Source organism: Brachionichthys hirsutus, chromosome 12, assembly GCF_040956055.1.
Source record: "Brachionichthys hirsutus isolate HB-005 chromosome 12, CSIRO-AGI_Bhir_v1, whole genome shotgun sequence".
NCBI classification, from domain to species: Eukaryota; Metazoa; Chordata; class Actinopteri; order Lophiiformes; family Brachionichthyidae; genus Brachionichthys; species Brachionichthys hirsutus.
In genome coordinates, this window is record NC_090908.1 from 8,566,827 (window position 1) to 8,589,223 (window position 22,397).

Sequence of the window (22,397 nt, forward strand, 5' to 3'; positions counted from 1 at the left end):
TATTCCTTCACTTGAAATTTGAATGGGACATGTTTGTGTCAACATGATCTTTACCCTGACGCACACATCATCCACAAGAACGCAATCATCATTTCCACATCTCTGATGATAGGAAATATGCAATTGGTAAAATTTGAATTTGAAATTCCATCTTGGATTGAAATGTCCACATCCGGTATGTTATCACAGACATTCATTATATGTGAAAGTCTGGCCCTGCAGGTTTAACTCAACAGCAAAACACTGCTACAACCTGAACCATCAAAAATGTGTCTGTGTACAAAATACAAAATTATGACAACAATTGCACCTGATTCCTTGGCCCTGGATAACTATTCCTAGCACATGGAATCATGTTCATGATCAGTATAATGTTTTAATTCGTGGGCCACAATGGGTTCTAAAATTTGGGCCCGGGGCCGGGCCAGGAACAGATGGATGGAGTGTTTGTGTGAACTAATATAAATGACTCGTAAAAAAACATTAAAGGATTTGGCCTTTTACAGGTAGGGGAGAAGGCAAAATGAATGAAGTTTAATTCTAATAAAATGTAAAGTTCGGCGGGCCGGATTAAAAGCCCATATGACATTTTCAAGATGTTCTTGCATAACAATTGTCCGTATTTAGCAGCATTCAAAGATGGAGTGAGAGTTAAAACGCTGATAGAAAACATATTCACAGATAAACCAGTCATTGCACCTAAAAGTTATAGTCCTACAATAGTTTGACCTTCATAATATTAATGTGCTTTAGCAGAGGCAATGATTTCCATAAAATAGTTGAGACTTGATTAAAATGAATAAAAAAATAAATATGTTCCTGTAATAATCACCTGAATATTGGGTGGAGTCCCCATTCATGTCACCTGTGACCTAATATTGTGTAGATATACATTCATTATGATATGATATAAGATGAATAACTCTACAGAGCACAGACACCTGTAGCACAAATACCCAAGTAAACCTTGCTCTGATTTTCTCCTGCAGCTTCATGCAGGGCCGATGATGCAAGACAGCATAAGACTCCCATTAGTGAGCCATCTACGAGTCCAAGCAATCTCACAGGGCACTTTACTTCAAGCGGTTCCTAACAAGACACAGTGACCCCGAAACGGACTGGAGCTCAAGCACAAACATGTCGGGGGGGCGTGTTCTTGTTCCACAGTGAAGGAAACTAACAAGTGTGACTCACAGCTGACACTTCCTGTACTTTGCACAGTAGCCTATAATTAATTAGTTGTTCATGTTGTCTTAACACCAGGTGTACCCTCAGGTACACCTTCCAGTTCCAAAAAAGCCAAGGAATTTAGCCATTAAACTACATACATACCAATTGTATTCTTATATAACACGAGTACGACCAGGCACACTGCTGGTTTGTAGTGTTTTTGCTGCTACAGTGGTCATGCCCTGTTGTATCAGCATCAAAAACCTTTAATGGGCTGGTTACTATGTTCTACCCAAACAACAGGAAGATGGGTTCAATAGTTGCAATGAAAAAATAAATTGCAATTAATTTTTTTTGCAAACCAGGCATTTGTTTGCTAAAATACTACCTGGACGGTTAATTAGATCTTTACTTTATTCCACTTGGACTACACTGTATAGACCTGGTCTGTAATATTAAAACTGTTATGGAAAAACAAGAAAGTAAAGAAATGCATATGCTGTCATATTGCATATTTTAAAAAGGGCTGCTGTGACATATTTCTATAAGAAAAATATATTAATTATTTTGGCTGATAAGGTAGATATACTTGGCAGGTCATTATTTATTTTACAGGCCTTGGCAGTGCGCTAAGAAGTTCAAGTCAGAAACTGTCTTCTTGTTATAATGACAAGGCGAAGCTAAGCAATTTAACTTAAAGTAGAATTCACGATTTCTCGCTCTGCCCATAGCCGCATGAAGATCTTTAAGATAGCGTGCCAGACTAACGAGAAACAGTCCTCAGAGCTAGAAAGAGATTATGGTGCTAACAGCCATTTCAATCAAAATCCACACCCCAGCCTCAGTTTAGAGCATATGCTAGGAATATAATTTCACCTTAGATATGGAAATATACTGCATGCTTTGCAATACAGTCTAAAAAAAGAAACAAATCTGTTTATTTTGACTTATTGCACACATTTGAATACCACTGACAAACTAGAAAAGTACTCAGAGAGTGCAGACCTCCACCAAGCAGCTCATTCCCCTCCTAATTTGATTTATACTGTCCACATGGTGATCTGGATCATCATTAAAAGGTTCAAAATTGTTCTTGGTATCTTTATACACCAACCATATAAAGTAAAAGTGAATCGGAGTTGATTTTTAACTGATTTTTGAATCCATAAATGGGGTTTTCAATGTTAAAATTTAATGTTATCCTAACCTCATTCTGGACCAGATCCAGAAGACATTTTTCATGATAGTGCATACCAGACCCCTTTATGACTGTGGTTTTTGGTGAGTAAATTGAATGCATATTTTTCAAAAACATTTTGCAAAAAATTGCAACAGTATCCGCAATCTGGATTGATGCGGATGAAATTCAGTCGTAAAATAGAAGTTCCCACCCTACGCGACTGTGTCAAATTCCATAAACATCGGTCAATAGTCAACTGAGATATTTTGAAGCTCCATTGACTGAAATGTTAAGAAAATTTCAAAGTGAGAAATAATGCAGGATCTCTTTTGGATTACCAAAATGTGATCATCTGTTCCTGGCAACATTCCCAACATTTCCTTAAAATGTCATCAAGATCCGTCTGTAACTCTTTGAGTTATCTTGTTATCAGACAGACCAACGAAAAGCCAACGCCGGTGACTTCATAAACCCCGCCTCGGCGGAGGTAACTAATTGTAACTTGTCTTGTTAATCTTTGATCCATGTGTGACATCAGTTTTTGACATGGACACAAAATGACGTGCATTACCAATAGATTTTCCAAAATCCTTCAAATGTTGTCAGGGTTTCATTTTGTTGTGTATTTTGATCATTTGTATTTCTTGTGCTTCCTTCCATTCATGTCTGTTTTCCTCTCTCGGCAGACACGCCTGCTATTCATTTTCCCATCCCCAGATTGTTTAAATTACTGCTCACCTGTTTAATCAGTTACTGGATTATGCATTTGTCTTCTGTGCTGTGCCATCCTGATCATTTGTGCTTTGCTCCGTGGTGCGAGTCAGTCCTCTGCCAAGGTCAAGGCTGTATTTTTGTGTTTATTATCGTGGCTGTGCATTTTGATTTTGGCTTTTCGTGACTCCAGCCCGTCTATCCTTGGTTTTCCATTTGGCTGTGATTTTTGGTTTTGTTATTAGACGTCCAGCCCGCCCCCCCCCTCAGTACTTTTGCTGCGTGTTTTGAGTTGTGTGTTACTAAAGACTTGGAACTGATTTTTCGTCTCCGTCTCCACATTCCGGGGTCCTCATTCCTGGTAGTTATTTTTCAGTCTTTAATTTGCAGTATTTTTAACACCACACAATGGAAGTCTGGGCAAACCAAAGCTATCCGGGCATTTCATACTTGAGTCTTTAGCTGAACCACATCTCCAAGAGAAATTTCAGAAATCATTTTGAATTTAGTTTTCTTTTTTTTAAAGACGTACAGGACCGACATGTTGATGCCCATGTTTTATCTTAATAATGGGATATTTTAAAAAGAGACCGCATGCTTACTGTGCTGGCAATCTGAAATCCTCAGAAACTCTGTGGATTTTGGGTTTGAATAAGTCTCTTCAAACAGATTATTGCTACTATGTTATTGCTAACCCTAACCCTCTTGTCTTTTGTAGTTCACTGCTCTGCTGAATGTGTTTACTTATCCGTGGGGAGCACAATCAAGGGGAAATTGCATGTTCATAGCACAGATTACACAGACTGGCCACCAGCAGGAGACACTTTCGCTGAGGCCAATTTATCTCAGAAGCAAACTGTCACCAAGTTTTCCAGAGCAAGTAGTCTCTAATTTATGCCGTCTCCCTCAGCGCACAGATTTAAGCAATAATCTTGTGCTTTTAAAAATACGAAATGCCAGATTTTTGCACACAAGCATAAATGTACCACCGACCAACATCACCAGCAACACCGCAGTATTGTGCATCGATGCAGCTGGTAACAGAGCAGGTGATTATTCCTCACAACAAGCTCACAGTTTACACAAAAAAAGGGATTTTGTTATTTTTTTCCCCATTTAAATTAAGTTTGCACTCACTATACTTATGAAATAAACTCCACGGAGAAGACCAGTGGCACAATCTCTTCCAGACACAAGAAACGGAGCCCCAAACATTCTATCTTTTGCTTCATTTCTAGCTTCTTATCCACCAGCGCAAGTACCATTTAATGAGATGCTAATCCTGGCATCTTACAAATGTGTGTTTGAAGGGGGTGAGGGTTTTATTTATTCAGTGGCATCTACTCTGTATACAGGCGATGTCTGGAGAGATCAGGCCGAAACGCTACATAACCTGCATCTGAAAGCAGCCCTGTTAAAGGTGACCTCATCTGGGTATTATTATAAGCTATGACAGGATCAGGCCTGATTTTGGAACACAAGTAAAAGGTGGCTTTGAGGGGGGGGGGGTCTTGTTTGAAAAGATACTCGCTGAGTGAAATTTGTGTTGGAACAAGTTGTGCTACAGAGGAGAGCAGCTGACTGGCTTGCAAGTGGAGTCAGTCAGAAAGGAAATGAAGCAAGTAATGGCTTGCTTTGGAACACTTGAGCAGCTTAGTGCAGGTGGAAACAAGGGGGGAGGCTCTAATTCCGCTCTCAAGCCAGCTGGTCCTTGAGCCGAGGCTGCGGCCAATCTCACTGACTGCTCCGATTCCCGCTGAGCTGCTTCAGACGAGGGAAGCATGCCAAGACGTGTGGCGGGTCTCTTCGAATCACCTTTCTCTGGGCTTTACAACACTGTCTCCGGTGTATAATCATAACATAATCATTCCCACTACATCTATTGATCTGGTCGCATTGCACTTCCGCTGAAGCAGCTAAATGGTGTCCTCCTCAGGCGAAGCTGTCGCCAAGATAGATACGATGACACCAATTAGATTACACTGATATTGTAAATACAACAAATAGGCCTATTTATTTGGCTTACGATACTTGTTCATTTATCCAGTTTGTCGCACTGTCCCCACGAGGCCTTTGCTGTAAGGCTAATTCAATTATTGTTACTCAAATGCAGTAATTAATTGTCAGTTTATGGGCATGTTGTTATTGAAGAGATTCCTTGCATCTCTGGGGATCGCTCTCATCATAGTATACATACCGATTATTAATCGGCAGCTAATTCTTGTGTGGAGTCCACAAACTGAAGGTCAGAGGAGAAGAAAAATGCACAGTGATTTGTGAGTGAAGCCCACTTACATGTATCCCTTACTGTGGACTTTAAAGATCTGTTTAGAGGGATGCCGCCCCCCCCCCCCCCCCCCCCCCCCCCTTCCTCATTCTCAAAGTGAATGTCAAGGACGCACGTAAACGGCAATGCCATACCTCATTACTGATCATATTTATTCTAAGGAGATGCCCTTATCACCGTGTTTATAATTAAACGAATGAGACCGCAGTTTTGAAGAAATCTGTCATTTTCCCCTCCAACTTCCTCGGGGGGGGTTGTTTAATGGATGAGCTATTTGTCAGCTCCAGCCATGATGCATGTTATAAGCTTTTCATCGTGTTTAAGATCAAACCATCACGTTTTGAGTGGGTATAATTATAGCAGTCTCCCGTGAGTTGGCATTAAACGACAGCAGCATGGAAGACATCTGTTATTGAAATTATTGGCGTACTTAGAGGAGGTCTGTGGCATTTTACAGATGTTCTTGTGCACTATTTAAAATGTGTCACAACATCCATTAGCTAGTTCTGGGATGACATCTAAAGTGTACGAAACTGTAACTGGAAGTTTAGAGCTCCGAGAATCAAATGCTAACTCCGCCATTAAGAGCATCTCAAAGACATTGAAATATTTTGAAACAGATATAAACGTCAATGCTTTTCTCCTCCAGCCTGCCATTCGTGTTTATGGTAAACATGAGCAGCAAAATGAATGTCAGAACTGTCTGATGGATATGTTGAAACTTTCATGTTGGCAAATTTCATTTTTACTTTGGAACGCCACTGTGCTCAAGTTCTGGTGAAGGTTAAGGCCCAATTATTAGGCCCGAGCGCCTATTCTAGGCGTAAGGGGCTATTGCTTTTGCAACGCAGAAGACGACAAGTTGACGAGCGCAGCTCGTCAACTCTCGACAAAGTTGACGAGCGCAGCTCGTCAACCCTCGACAAAGTTGACGAGCGCAGCTCGTCAACCCTCGGCATCCAACACACTCACGCACACACACACCGACACTCAACAGCACACACACACACACACCGACACTCAACAACACACACGCACACACACAGACATCGACAAACACAGTTGACGAGCGCAGCGAGTCAACTGTGTTTGTAACTGTCTTCCGATGGTTGACGAGCGCAGCGAGTCAACCATCGGGCGACCAACACACCCACGCCCACACCCACGACACTCAACAGCACACACACACACACACCGACACTCAACAACACACACGCACACACACAGACATCGACAAACACAGTTGACGAGCGCAGCGAGTCAACTGTGTTTGTAACTGTCTTCCGATGGTTGACGAGCGCAGCGAGTCAACCATCGGGCGACCAACACACCCACGCCCACACCCACGACACTCAACAGCACACACACACACCCCGACACTAAACAACACACACATACAGACACACACAAACACGAGTTGACGAGCGCAGCGAGTCAACTCGTGTTTGTGTGTGTCTGTGTGCCCCCACTGACGCGTGGCCTTCGTCGAGACCATTCCGAAAATGTATTTTGTGTAGAAATCGCACACTCAGAAAAAAAGTTATATTGTTTTTGCAAAAATTCTTTATTCTTCTTTATTAGGCCCGAGCGCCTATTCTAGGCGTAAGGGGCTATTGCTTTTGCAACGCAGAAGACAAGTTGACGAGCGAAGCGAGTCAACCCTCGACAAAGTTGACGAGCGCAGCTCGTCAACCCTCGGCATCCAACTTTGCCATGCTGTTGAGGACGACCAACACACCCATGCACACACACACCGACACTCAACAGCACACACACACACACCGACACTAAACAACACAAATGCACACACACAGAGATCCACAAACACGAGTTGACGAGCGCAGCGAGTCAACTCGTGTTTGTAACTGTCTTCCGATGGTTGACGAGCGCAGCGAGTCAACCATCGGGCGACCAACACACCCACGCCCACACCCACGACACTCAACAGCACACACACACACACACCCCGACACTAAACAACACAGACACACAGACACACACACACACACACACAGACGCGTAGCCCTCGTCGAGACCATTCCGAAAATGTATTTTGTGTAGAAATCGCACACTCAGAAAAAAAGTTATATTGTTTTTGCAAAAATTCTTTATTCTTCTTTATTTTTCTTTTTCTTCTTTGTTCTGCTGTTTAAACGGCAATTTGACCCCCTGAACATGCTCGAAAACTCACCAAACTTTGAACCAAGCTCAGAACCGGCGAAAAATTAATTATTTTATGTGTTTTAAAGTTGGGCATGAAAAAGTGGCGCGCTAGCGCCACCTACAAAAATCACAATGCATTGTGCCTATGGGGGGTCCGACGCCAACTTTGTCGGACAGCCACGAAATTCGGTACACACATGCGTCAAGTCAAGGCAAAAAAAAAAAAGTGTTATGGCCACGCCCCCAGACACACAGGAAGGCGGCCATATTGGATTGAAACTTAAAAACTGCAGAGTCAGCGTTTTCACACACACACTCCAATCCAAACCAAATTTTAAACACTTATTGACCCTTCCTACCTGGACACTTTAAAAGGGAAACTTTGACAATCAGCCTTACAGCGCCCCCTAGAGAACGACAACAAAAATTGAATGGGAATTAAAAAAATATTTTGCCAGAAATGATTGAAACTTCCCAGAAAAGTCCCTCATGTGGTCCCGATCAAAAAACACAATCGTAACCACGTTGTTGTTTTTACGGTGTTGCCGTGGCGATGGCAACCCCTCCTATGGGGAGGGATCCGACGCCAACTTTGTCGGACAGCCACGAAATTCGGTACAGACATGCGTCATGTCAGGGCAAAAAAAAATGTATTGTGGCCACGCCCCCAGACACACAGGAAGGCGGCCATATTGGATTGAAACTCCTGATGGCAGATGGCCATATAATCCAAATAACGATTTGACTAAACTGTGAGCTACTAATGCAGCTAAAATCTAAACACTTGCGAAGCACTCAGGACAAAAGCGGCGTGCGTCGGCGGGTCAGCTCAACGGCCTGTCGGCCGGCGAGGGCCTACAACGCCGCTTGCGGCTTTAATTAGGCCCGAGCGCCTATTCTAGGCGTAAGGGGCTATTGCTTTTGCAACGCAGAAGACGACAAGTTGACGAGCGCAGCTCGTCAACTCTCGACAAAGTTGACGAGCGCAGCTCGTCAACCCTCGGCATCCAACACACTCACGCACACACACACCGACACTAAACAACACAAATGCACACACACAGAGATCCACAAACACGAGTTGACGAGCGCAGCAAGTCAACTCGTGTTTGTAACTGTCTTCCGATGGTTGACGAGCGCAGCGAGTCAACCATCGGGCGACCAACACACCCACGCCCACACCCACGACACTCAACAGCACACACACACACACCCCGACACTAAACAACACAGACACACAGACGCACGGACACACACACAAACACGAGTTGACGAGCGAAGCTCGTCAACTCGTGTTTGTGTGCCCCCACAGGCGCGTAGCCCTCGTCGAGACCATTCCGAAAATGTATTTTGTGTAGAAATCACACACTCAGAAAAAAAGTTATATTGTTTTTGCAAAAATTCTTTATTCTTCTTTATTTTTCTTTTTCTTTTTCTTTTTCTTCTTTGTTCTGCTGTTTAAACTGCAATTTGACCACCTGAACATGCTCGAAAACTCACCAAACTTTGAACCAAGCTCAGAACCGGCGAAAAATTAATTATTTTATGTGTTTTAAAATTGGGCATGAAAAAGTGGCGCGCTAGCGCCACCTACAAAAATCACAATGCATTGTGCCTATGGGGGGTCCGACGCCAACTTTGTCGGACAGCCACGAAATTCGGTACACACATGCGTCAAGTCAGGGCAAAAAAAAAAAAAAATTATGGCCACGCCCCCAAACACACAGGAAGGCGGCCATATTGGATATCATTTTAAAAACTGCAGAGTCAGCGTTTGCACACACACACACTCCAATCCAAACCAGATTTTAAACACTTATTGACCCTTCCTACCTGGACACTTTAAAAGTGAAACTTTGACAATCAGCCTTACAGCGCCCCCTAGAGAACGATAACAAAAATTGAATGGGAATTAAAAAAATACTTTGCCAGAAATGATTGAAACTTACCAGAAAAGTCCCTCATGTGGTCCCGATCAAAAAACACAATCGTAACCATGTTGTTTTTACGCTGTTGCCATGGCGATGGCAACCCCTCCTATGGGGAGGGGTCCGACGCCAACTTTGTCGGACAGCCACAAAATTCGGTACAGACATGCGTCATGTCAGGGCAAAAAAAAAATGTATTGTGGCCACGCCCCCAGACACACAGGAAGGCGGCCATATTGGATTGAAACTCCTGACGGCAGATGGCCATATAATCCAAATAACGATTTGACTAAACTGTGAGCTACTCATGCAGCTCAAATCTAAACACTTGCGAAGCACTCAGGACAAAAGCGCCGTGCGTCGGCGGGTCAGCTCAACGGCATGTCGGCCGGCGAGGGCCTACAACGCCGCTTGCGGCTTTAATTCTTTATTCTTCTGCTTCTTTATTCTTTATTCTTTATTCTGCTGTTTAAACGGCAATTTGACCCCCTGAACATGCTCGAAAACTCACCAAACTTTGAACCAAGCTCAGAACCGGCGAAAAATTAATTATTTTATGTGTTTTAAAATTGGGAATGAAAAAGTGGCGCGCTAGCGCCACCTACAAAAATCACAATGCATTGTGCCTATGGGGGGTCCGACGCCAACTTTGTCGGATAGCCACGAAATTCGGTACACACATGCGTCAAGTCAGGGCAAAAAAAAAAAAAAATTATGGCCACGCCCCCAAACACACAGGAAGGCGGCCATATTGGATATAATTTTAAAAACTGCAGAGTCAGCGTTTGCACACACACACACTCCAATCCAAACCAAATTTTAAACACTTATTGACCCTTCCTACCTGGACACTTTAAAAGGGAAACTTTGACAATCAGCCTTACAGCGCCCCCTAGAGAACGATAACAAAAATTGAATGGGAATTAAAAAAATACTTTGCCAGAAATGATTGAAACTTACCAGAAAAGTCCCTCATGTGGTCCCGATCAAAAAACACAATCGTAACCATGTTGTTTTTACGCTGTTGCCATGGCGATGGCAACCCCTCCTATGGGGAGGGGTCCGACGCCAACTTTGTCGGACAGCCACGAAATTCGGTACAGACATGCGTCATGTCAGGGCAAAAAAAAAATGTATTGTGGCCACGCCCCCAGACACACAGGAAGGCGGCCATATTGGATTGAAACTCCTGATGGCAGATGGCCATATAATCCAAATAACGATTTGACTAAACTGTGACCTACTCATGCAGCTCAAATCTAAACACTTGCGAAGCACTCAGGACAAAAGCGGCGCGCGTCGGCGGGTCAGCTCAACGGCCTGTCGGCCGGCGAGGGCCTACAACGCCGCTTGCGGCTTTAATTCTTCTTCTTCTTTATTCTTTATTCTGCTGTTTAAACGGAAATTTGACCCCCTGAACATACTCGAAAACTCACCAAACTTTGAACCAAGCTCAGAACCGGCAAAAAATTAATTATTTTATGTGTTTTAAAATTGGGCATGAAAAAGTGGCGCGCTAGCGCCACCTACAAAAATCACAATGCATTGTGCCTATGGGGGGTCTGACGCCAACTTTGTCGGACAGCCACGAAATTCGGTACACACATGCGTCAAGTCAGGGCAAAAAAAAAAAAGTATTATGGCCACGCCCCCAGACACACAGGAAGGCGGCCATATTGGATATAATTTTAAAAACTGCAGAGTCAGCGTTTGCACACACACACAATCCAATCCAAACCAGATTTTAAACACTTATTGACCCTTCCTACCTGGACATTTTAAAAGTGAAACTTTGACAATCAGCCTTACAGCGCCCCCTAGAGAACAATAACAAAAATTGAATGGGAATTAAAAAAATACTTTGCCAGAAATGATTGAAACTTACCAGAAAAGTCCCTCATGTGGTCCCGATCAAAAAACACAATCGTAACCACGTTGTTGTTTTTACGGTGTTGCCGTGGCGATGGCAACCCCTCCTATGGGGAGGGATCCGACGCCAACTTTGTCGGACAGCCACGAAATTCGGTACAGACATGCGTCATGTCAGGGCAAAAAAAAATGTCTTGTGGCCACGCCCCCAGACACACAGGAAGGCGGCCATATTGGATTGAATCTCCTGATGGCAGATGGCCATATAATCCAAATAACGATTTGACTAAACTGTGAGCTACTCATGCAGCTCAAATCTAAACACTTGCGAAGCACTCAGGACAAAAGCGGCGTGCGTCGGCGGGTCAGCTCAACGGCCTGTCGGCCGGCGAGGGCCTACAACGCCGCTTGCGGCTTTAATTCTCTCTTGTATTCCCATATATGTATTTTGCATTAACATTGACACAACCACAGGAGGGAAGTGAAGGATCATAATGTCAACAAATAAGGCGATAATCTGAGGAACTTGTGATCATGTAGCTAATAAGGACAAAGTGGCAAAAAACAGAGGTATCAGTGTATCGGCGGTGTTCTGAGGTAATTAGGTGTGGGAGGTTTTCATACTATTTTACTTCCGCACACATTGTCGATCTGAATTAGAGCTACACTGCCCCTGGCTATTTGTGTTAGTATTTTTCTGCTTCAGAAATTTCATCCGTATACATAAGAACTCTGAAATTGCACTCAAATAAGTATGAAATGAATACATACATGCCTTAACCCTAAGCCTAACCTGACCATCGCCGTCTTTTGCATTTCACACGATTGGGCCAAAAACAAACTCTGTCAGTGTTTTCATGTGAAATATGTCAGTTAAAAAATGTTTCCTTTAATTATAGTACACACTGGACAAGTCGCCAGGTCATCGCAGGGACACACCTATTTATCGTAATCAATTCACCTTAGTTGCATGGTGTTAGAGGTGAGAGGAAGCTGGAGAGAACCCACGCAGACACGGGGACAACGTGCAAACTCCTCAGAAAAAAGCCTGTTACCTTTTTGCTGTGAGGTAACAGCCTTACCCACTGTGCCGCCCGGACTGATAGACAGTCATTACATGTCCATTTAACACTATCATTAGTGTGACAGTGATTCAACAAATTTTAATTGAATTTAATTGAATTGGGTAAATGAGATATGTCGAGTGTCACAAAGCGCAAACTTACTTTCCCACAGTATTCATCACAACAACAGTTTCATTAGCTGCTGAATCTGTAAGAACATTGTGACTGCAAAAACATATTTCTCACAATGAATTCACATTTCTTAGTGCAATAATTGCTGTTGCTGAATAAGTGAATGCAAGAATATTACTTGGAAAAGAAAGGCACTGTGATCATCCACACCCCAGCAGATGAGGAAGGTTAGCATTATTCAATGGCCATGCTTTTCTTCTTGTCCTTCTCATAAATAAAAGTATTTTATATATTCTGGATAAAATCTAGGACAGTGGGGTATTAACGGCCAAGGGCCTCCTCTCCTGAGGCAACAGTGTTAATCGGAGCAATAGGTCTCCTTCCTGCTGGATCAATGTCAGCACAAATTTCAGATTGCTTTCCTGATGTGAGCCAAGTTATCTGTGATTCAACTTTAATAGGTTATTGAACGGAGACAGCATTTAAGCAGCACGGCCGTATTTCATGTTATTGACAATCAAATGCATGCAACTTTGTCATTAGCATGCATTAAGAAAAGACAGAATTAATCATGACAACACCATCGGGGAGCATGACTCCATTTACACGCTTGTTTAAACAAACTCGGCTAGCAGTGGCTCGGTGTCGTGTAATGAGCGGACGTGAGGGATGTTGGTAAACACAGCTTGACATTGCGTTTTGCAGCACATGCAGGGGAAAGAAGTGGAGGCCATATTTTCTAAATATAAAACATGCATTTCATTATATATTAAATAGTAATAAAGAAATCTGACATTATGGCTTTAAAATATTTGTCACTCTGGCATTCTGGGTAAAGCAGCATGAACGCCACATCAAGGCTGGGTGTACAAAAATCTCCATAGGTGTGGATCTTTCCTTTCATATTTGTGTTACTGCAAATCATGCACATCTTAGTTTCTTAGAAATTACATCACCCACACCCACATGCAGCAACATCTCTACAGATACAGTAATAGAACTCTTGTGATTCTCCTGCTATAAGCCAGGTCATTATACAATTAGCATATACAATTCCTAAATACAATGCTGTTCTCCGATAATGGATGGGTGGCAGCATATCCAAAATGAGTGTCCTAAATCACATGGCACTTCCCTGGACCTGAAGGTCAAGCATTTTGTCAACATGGGCAGAGTCTGACAACAAAACTGCCAACCATCAGGTGAAAGATTTACAGACCACATGGTTGCCCAAACAAGACATAATGTATCTGAGAGAAGGGGGAAGGACGAACGGGGGGGGGGGGGTGAGCCTACATTTACACCGTGTGTGTGTTAACGTCTGCATGTCTGGTAATGCATTATCCAGGATATGACATTTTTTTGAAAGACAAATTCCTTCATTATCAAGAGGATATGTTGTAGGGGGATACAATAAATGAGTTTATGATTAAGTTATGATGAATAGAAAAGGCAATTTTCAAATTACAGTTTACATTATTTTACTCTGAGTCTGTATAATAGATTTAAGCAGACAACCACAGATTTTATCGCGCTTGAAATCTGAGAGTACGTAAAACTGTTGTTTTTTTAATTAGAAAATCTTAGCTGTGGTATATGAATGCTTCTTAAATGTCAAGGCCTGCTGTACGAGAACAAGTTTTAATTAATCTGAGCAGATTGTTTCTTTTTGCTGCACAACACCTGCAAGGTTATGTAAGAGATAAAATTCTGACAGACAGATGTCAACAATGTTACAATTGGCTTTTAAAAACGTGACATTGTTAATTGAAAAGACGTGTGGGATTTTTGTGGGATGGTGTGTGTGAGTGCGGGGGGGGGGGGGTAACCTCGGCGTTAGATTAAATGGCTACAGCACGAAGCTCAGTCACACTGGCAGCTGTGTGTTACCTGCATAGTTACCCTCGCCGAAGGGGAGGGAGGCGAGGGTATTGCAATTAGTAACCTAATCGACTTTATATTTTTACACAAGCAAGGTTCTGTCCGTGGCTCGGTCCTCCCCGAGAATGGATCTGGATCTGGATCCAGATTCTAGAATTATTTTTACATCTGCAATTGTGCCTGTGCTGTAACATGGGAGTGTCACTTTAAGAGGGAGGCACACGAATGGCATGATAGGAAAAAGAGTCCAGAAGGAGTCTTGTAGTACGCAGGAGACAAAAATATTACTTTACATTACTGAACCGAGGACTGTAAGCATATAGCCTTGTATTGCATAATTGAGGTGAACAGTAATGTACTCGGATACAGAAAAAGAGGCAAGGGGGAGTTGGGCAGCTATAAAGCATGTTTGCTGGGCCAGTGCTATATGAAGTGTGTGTGGTAACAAACTCCAAAAAAAGCAGCAAGGGGCTCAAATAAATGTGTGACATTATCCATAATTCAGAATAAGGGCCAAACGTCCAATCAAGTGGACAGATGAGGGCCCCGTGTTCAGACCATGCTAGTGGTAAACTCACTGTGACATTTGTTCTGTACCTTATTTCCATCAGCTAAATCACAACCAACTCAAGTCACACTGGACAGACATGGCTTCTGTGTTTTCGAAACCGTTTAAAACATTAAATACACAGGACGCAGCGACAGCGAGCGAGAACACAGAACAATAGATCGCACGGCGTTTGAGACGACAACTACGGCTACGAAAATGCCCTCGGAGGTTAATTAACACAGATTTATACTCAGAGTTGGAGTTTTGTTTTCTGAGCTGTAGAACATATTGAAGTTCACAATATATTTGAATTTTAGTTCAAAGGCCTTTGGTGTAGAACAGGGTTGTTTAGTTAGTTTGGAAATAAACAACAACAACAACGAGCTGGCACCACTGGGCATTACAAGCTCAAGCATGGCTCAGTACTTTGAAGTCAAGTGTGTCACATAATCTGGTGGCCTTCCTTGATCCCTCACTCTCATTTTGGAGAGTGCTCCACAGTTTTGGCGAGTCACTTTTCCCTCATTCATTCCAGCTCTTATATTGTCAGCTATCATTTTAGCATTTCTCGACTAAAAACATGTCAGGACATCCGTATCGTTGCAGCTTCGGGTTTCCCCTTGTTCCTCCCGCTGTGCCAGAAGATATGGAGTTTGACACTAAAATGATCCCACACACACTGCTGTCTCATTTGGATGGTTCAAGTCCATCCTCTTCAAATGTGCACGAATTCTGTGAGTCTATAGCCAAAGCAAAATTGTTAAATGTGGGATAAAGATTGGACATTTCTTCCATCCAAAATGAAATATAATTCCAAATGAGTAGACATGTCATTGTAAATGAACCAACGACAAAAATTGAGCATTCACTAAAATATTGACACTTTACTATTGTTTATATTTTGATGTTTAATTATATAAGTTTGGGTTTCGTTTACTAAAATAAAGCCATTGCGCTGAACCAGATTAAATTGTAAGGTGTCTATTTTTTGTCCACTGCCTGCCTGCGCTATCTCTCCAAAAGTAATTAAACTGTACGAGCCGGGGAAATGAAGAAGCACAAACCCATTATGTGGCGGTGGCCCAAATGCAAGCTTGGTTAATTTTTCAGAGGAATTTTCACTAATGTATTCAGAGACTCCGAGACATGACAAAATAAAAAGCTCACACTGGCAGCTGAGATGAAAAGTGTGCATTTAAAGAACGCTTGGTCAAAGGCTTTCATAATCATAATCATCTGCAGTGAATGCTTTTCATCATCACTGCAAAATGCAAGAAAATAAAAGCCTTATTATGACAGATGTGCAGGAGTGGTGGAATAGTCCATTAGCCAAAATCAAATTTAAACTCGCATCATTTCTGCTGTGTCGGGGTCTCTCAGTCACAACCATGAAAACAAATATGGCGTAATGGGCTGCTGCTGTAGATTGGAATCATGGGAGTTGGTGTGTTCTTAATTAAACACTCACAATTACAGATACAAATATATCTGATGTGACTTGTGAGGAAAAGTCTTGTGGCTGTGTTTTTATTAGTCAGTTTGTTTATTTTATTGTCAGCAGGACCACACAAAATCACCTGGAGAGATTTCCACAAAACCTTGCAGAAGAATTTAACGCATGTGAACAAAAACCTATACAAAAATTTGGGTAAAAGACTACTGAACCAATTTCCATAAACCTTTGCGGTCACACAAGCCAACAAGTGTGTGGGTTTTAGATTTGATCCTCATCCAATTTTGAAGTGAATTTGTGTCAAATCCTGGATTTCTTTTTTATAGTGTCTGGGCTTTACTCAACATTTCCATCTATTGTAAATAAAGTACCAGAATAATTTTCATTAGAATGATTTTAATATAACCCTATGGGTAGCCATTTTAATGTCACATGTCTTGGTGGAATTTAAATTAGGGTTTAATTTAATTAAAAGGGACCATTGTCCATTGATTCCCCCATTTAGTTGGAGAACATCTGCAATGTAGTAATTAAGAAGAGTGAAAGTATGACATTACCTCCCACAATATGCAGACACATGCTATTAATATGGAAAAACTCATTCAGATTTAGTAATTTTAAAACTCAAGTTCTGATTAATCTAATCGGGCCCATTGACATTCTCTCTTGCCCTTTATTAGTTGAAAGCTAATTCAGGCGGAGTAGCGTTTTCAATCAATTGCTTCGATTGGGACTTTTGGATTTGACTAAATTCTATTTCACTTTATCAAGACACTCATTTCTCCTCACCCTGCGCAGTCCATGCTTGATCATCTCAGCAGCCTTTGGGGAAAGAATGTGTATTGATCGATTTGGACTGGATATATGCTAAAACAAACAGATATCCTGTTCTAAAGATCAAATTCTTCGCAACGCCTAAAAAAATACAGCTAAGGCTGGGCCCAAAACACAGGCGCAGGATAATTAGTCACACCAGGCTTGGAGTAGACAGGGCAGGGAAGCAATCTGACTGAAGGATGTATTGATCCCTCTAGAGAGGGAGGGGCACCCAGTAAGGAGTCATGATCAATCTTGCAAGCCAACTCTCTCAATCTGTGATGTGTGTGTGTGTGTGTGTGTGGGGATGTGTTCCGTCTGTACACTCTAAACACACATGCATGTGTGTGTGCAGTCACATTACTTGCTGTATGACTTGTCAGAAAGAGACTAATGTCTGTGAGAGTAAAATACTCCCAAGGGTGAGAGAAAGGGGGTTTAGTGGCACCACAGCATCGGGAGCCTTTATCGGTGAGTTAAAGGCTGTCCCTGAGCCGCGGATTCTCCTGATCAAACCGAGCGTTCCAAACCGTGGCACGGTGAGGGCTTTTAAAACGGCTCAGGGAGTGATAGAAAAGGTAAATCTTCTCAAATATAAACTGTTTGCATATTGGTGTTATCCACTGGATGGTCACAGGTGGGCTCATCTGATTAGACAGTGGTGATGCATATCAGGAGGAGCAGCCAACCAATTGCACTGTAATTCATCTTGCTCTCACATGCTGGAGGAAGAGGATGAGGAGAAGGTGGGGGAAGGAGTGCAATGGGACAAAATGGGGCTTGCACGAGCAGCAATTCTCCCTTTATCCACGGAAGATTTGGGAACAGTGTTGAGTTATTTATTTTGCAGGAAAGAATGAAAAAAAACACTGATTTAATTTTGTTTGTTCACAGGTTGTTTTTTTTTAGGAGCGGGCGGCAATACACAATGCTGGCCTCCAGGGTGAAGTGTGTGTGGATCAGATACCAGACGGCAGGCTGTGCTACAGGGACACCCACAGCCGTAGAACTGTGGACGGCTAATTGACAGGCTGTTGGAGACAAAAGCCGGTCCAGATAGCCAGTCACTTTCATGCTCTCACACTCCTCACTCTCCACCAGGGGGGAAGGTAGGTGTCTCGGCAACATGGGCTAGTGGGCGGGTGTGCTATTAAAGGGGGTGCAGACATCAGCGTCACTTGGGAAGCGGATGTCACTCACCTCGCTATCTGCACATGTAGACAGCACATATTCACTATACAAAAACATATAGAGAAAATAATAAATGAAAATCTGTGTGTGTGTGTGTGTTCTCTGGTATTGTTTTTCCACAATGCGTGTCTTTCTACAGACGTCTCAACTATGCAAGTGCGTCTTACATATTGTATGAGAGAGTGAAGCAATCTTGCATCTCAAAATTAAGAAATAAATCTTTGCACGGCTTCAATACCGGAGGAGAACATAAAACTTGTGTCACAACAGAAGGAAAGTTGCTGTACACGACTCACTTCTCTGTACTGAGGGTAACACACACACACTCAAAACATGAACAATCTAATCTATCAGCTGCTCGCACAATATTTGATTTTCCTGATGCTGTATAAATGTTTTATGCTCAATTTACTCAAACGAAAACATTACTTTAAATTAAGATGGTTTACTCCTGCTATTAAGGACAGGGTGGGTGGGTGGGGGGGGGGTTATCATTATATGTGAATTACACCATTAAACCATTCAATTATCAATAAAACACACAACAGGGGCTTCAGTCAGTGTGATGGCAGATTGCATGTTGAGAGCTCCTGAGCGTCGCCCCCCCCCCGTTAACCCAGGTTTTTATAGATCACCTCCCATGCCACCCTATAGCTGTTTAGTTATCCCCATGAATATATGCAGAAGGGATCTGTCCTTGCTGAGAGCAAAGTCTGATAATGCAGCAGCAAACACAGCTGAGAGTCAGAGCGAACCATCTCAGAGCTCTGTTTGAAAAAAAAAAAGCCAAAGGGTTCACTGCTCATCTCTGCGACGACAGCAGCACACAATAGATGTACAATTATTCAGAGTCAGACTGGAGGAAAAAATCATGTATTTATTCATGACTTGTTGAATCAGCTTTATCTTCAGTGATTAATCCGAGTCAATAATGTAATCTTTAATTATAAAGAATGGCCTTATTACCCACGTCAAATAATCATGCCAGTGCACGATGCTGGGTGGAGGAAAACAAATTTGTCTACTACGTGATTATGCATTTTGCTGCCATAATTTAGAGTAGCCAGCAGTTTTTCGTATTAAACTATTATAGATGCATGGAGGCCAATTTGAGATTTTTTTATGCTAAAATCAAACAAATACCTTTTATTGGAAAGACAAAAAATGTTTAACATCCTGATTTTTGTGTGATTTCACTTCATAAAGCGAAACACCAATTACGTGAATAACCTCCTTAAAGACATTAATAAACTAAATAATTACTTTCATTCCACTCTAACTAGGATCTATTGCACAGTGCATCATCTGTTTACAGTACAACCAAAACATCAGATAATATTGCAATTATATTTCATCAGGCAATTTTTCCAAGAGCTCCACATCCATACAGCTCCTACAAAATAAAACACCTGGCACTCCCAGAGTGATCAATCGAAAGAAAACACATTACAAGAAGCCGATCCTGAAGGAGGGCCCCATGAGGGAAAGAATGGCTGCGTGTGTTGTGTGTGTACAAGTGGGTTTGCACATGCTTGTATGTGTGTGATTAATTGCACATCAGCAGAGAGTTGGAGTTACAAAATACACACTGCTGCATGCAGGGACAGAGTACATGCATGTTTCATTTGCGCATTGTTACTTCTGTTCTGCTCCTGCCCGGTCCTGCATCTCCCACTCCTTCCTCCTCTCAGTTTTGTTTCCCCACAAGGATTCGGAGTAAGAGATTTGTCGTGCACGGAGGCAGCAAGTAACCTGTAACAAATCTAACTGACAACCCAGGAAAATGCAGATCTCATAGCTGACAGAGAGGAAACAGCAGCTTAGGGAACTTCCAACAGGATCGTAATCCTCAATGAAGTCACCGATCTATGGGACAAGTAATAGACTGACATGGGATGGACACTTTTATGATGTCAGAATTGTCTGCTCATTAATGTAGCAGGGAGGGATTGAGTGTCAATGGACATGGCAATCAAAAATGCGAGATGTACATTATGATTATGTTCTCGCCTCAGACTGACAATTCATAAAAACTCATCAGCGCCTCTCAGAAGCACGGCACTGCCATTTGCCTGAATTTTCTTTTTCCAGACTCACTCCGTGTGATGTTCTCTCAACAAACAAATTAATGAATAAATAAAAATACCTAAATGCACTGTTTGAAAGGCAAAAGACAGGCACTAAAATGTCATCATTACTTTGGTGTAATTTGGCATATCAGAGGTAATGGAGAGCCATCACTACGATAAGACAGAATCTTTAGGTCTCAGGAAGGTGAGCATATCAATGTTCAACATACCCTATTAAGACTTGACACCTGCACTTTATCATCACTAAAGCAATTGCATATTCCTATTCCTGCAAGCGAGATGAAGAAATCCATCTCCTGCAAGGACAGTCCCTTTCATAAATAGTGCACAGAACACAGGCAGAAAGTCTCCCTATTTCACCTGCTCTCTCTCTCTCTCTGTCTCTCTCTCTCTCCCCATCCATCCATTTTCCTCTCATTGAAATTGTTTCATTCCTTTTAGTCAATCTGGCTAATGCAAAAATCATGTATGTCTGTCTTTAAATATTTAATCTTAACAGCAGCAAGACTGAAATACAACGATGAAAGATTACTTCTTCCTCTCCTGAAAGGTACAAAAGCTGAGAGAGAGAGAGAGAGCGAGATAGAGAGAGAGAGAGAGGCTGCTCTGCACTGCCAGAAAGAGATGGGGATCGACAGGGGGAGTTGGGGAAGAGAGAGGAAGAAGAAACCCAGCTATTCCTGATGGCAGTTGTGTTGCCATGCGCTTTCAGCTACTGGAGTTTGAGGCAGTACAAAAGCACAGTTTGCCTTCGCACAAATCGACAACCGCACAGGACAGATGTCTGTTTTCCATCTTCGGGAGCAGCATTTTGCTCCTCTGAACTTAGTGGGGAGAGATAAAGCCATGAATCTTCCATGCAGAAATACACCGTGGGAGCCACCTGCACCCTGGAGATGCATGCCAGCACAAGGAGAAATGAAATCCCTCTTATGTTGACATGCTTTCATGTTCATTGATAGTTTTGTGTGAATAAAGGGAGCTATGAAGTGTTACGAGATTCCTCAGTGTGTCGTGAAAGATTTGCTAAAGTTGCATTCTGCACAAAAGTTTTTTTTTCCTAAAGCCGTCAATTTGTATAAAAGTGATGCAATTTTATTGCAACAGCCTGAGAAACTTTTAAACTCACCACAGAGAAGTCTTCAGATGAACAGTTCTGTCCACTGAAGTTGCAGCTCTTGAGCATCTCTTCTAACTGATGCCCTGTCCTGTTGAAGATGTCTTGCATGTCAGGGGCGGGATACATTAAATCAGTGGGTTTGTGCCCATCCTTGTTTTTGGGGGGCAGACCTGTCAAGTTAGCCAGGTGATAGATGTCAGCATCTGTGAGAGCGGAGAATCGAAAGCGGTTGATGTTGCAGATGGTCACAGCGGGGAAGACCATCTCTGGGGTCGCCTCCTCATTCAGAGCAGTGACATGAGGGTGTTCCAGGTAGGAGATGGCACATTTTGCCGCCTGGTACAGAAACAGCGCCAGTGATGTCAGAAAGGCAAGAGCCCAGAGAGTCTGACGGATGCCCAGGCGACCGGAGACAAAGATGTGGTTAATCCCATGAAGCGAGCAGGAGTTCGCAAACCCGGCAAAGTCCTTAGCCGGAGGTGCGCAGCTCTCCTCAATCAGGCTCTCCTTGTCCCCATCCTGCTTGCTTTTCTGCTTCTCATCCTCCTCTGCAAATTTTATTTTGCAAACAAATTCGATAGGCATGGAGGCAGCCAGGTCTGCGTTTTTGTTTCTGTTTCTGATGGCAGCTATCAGAGCCCTGGGTTACTTCTCTCCCACTTCTCCGAGGCTGCGGTTCTCTCAGCGGGAAACAACTCCAGAAAGAAGGAGGGAGGGAAAAAGACAGTCGAGAGTTTGCTGCTGCTGCTGCTGCTGCTGCTGCTGCTGCTGCCGACGCTGTGACTGATGGTG

The 22,397-nt window shown here is 42.7% G+C and overlaps 1 protein-coding gene across 1 annotated transcript in view; it reads right to left on the minus strand.

Moving 5' to 3' along the window:
* The window catches only part of asic4a (acid-sensing (proton-gated) ion channel family member 4a), a 71,432-nt gene extending 49,242 nt beyond the window's left edge, over positions 1–22,190 (minus strand). Inside the window, exon 1 of the mRNA XM_068746167.1 lies at positions 21,615–22,190. Within this exon, the coding sequence (XP_068602268.1) occupies positions 21,615–22,190 (576 nt within the window). The remainder of the gene's footprint in view (positions 1–21,614) is intronic.
* Between the last annotated feature and the right edge of the window lie 207 nt (positions 22,191–22,397).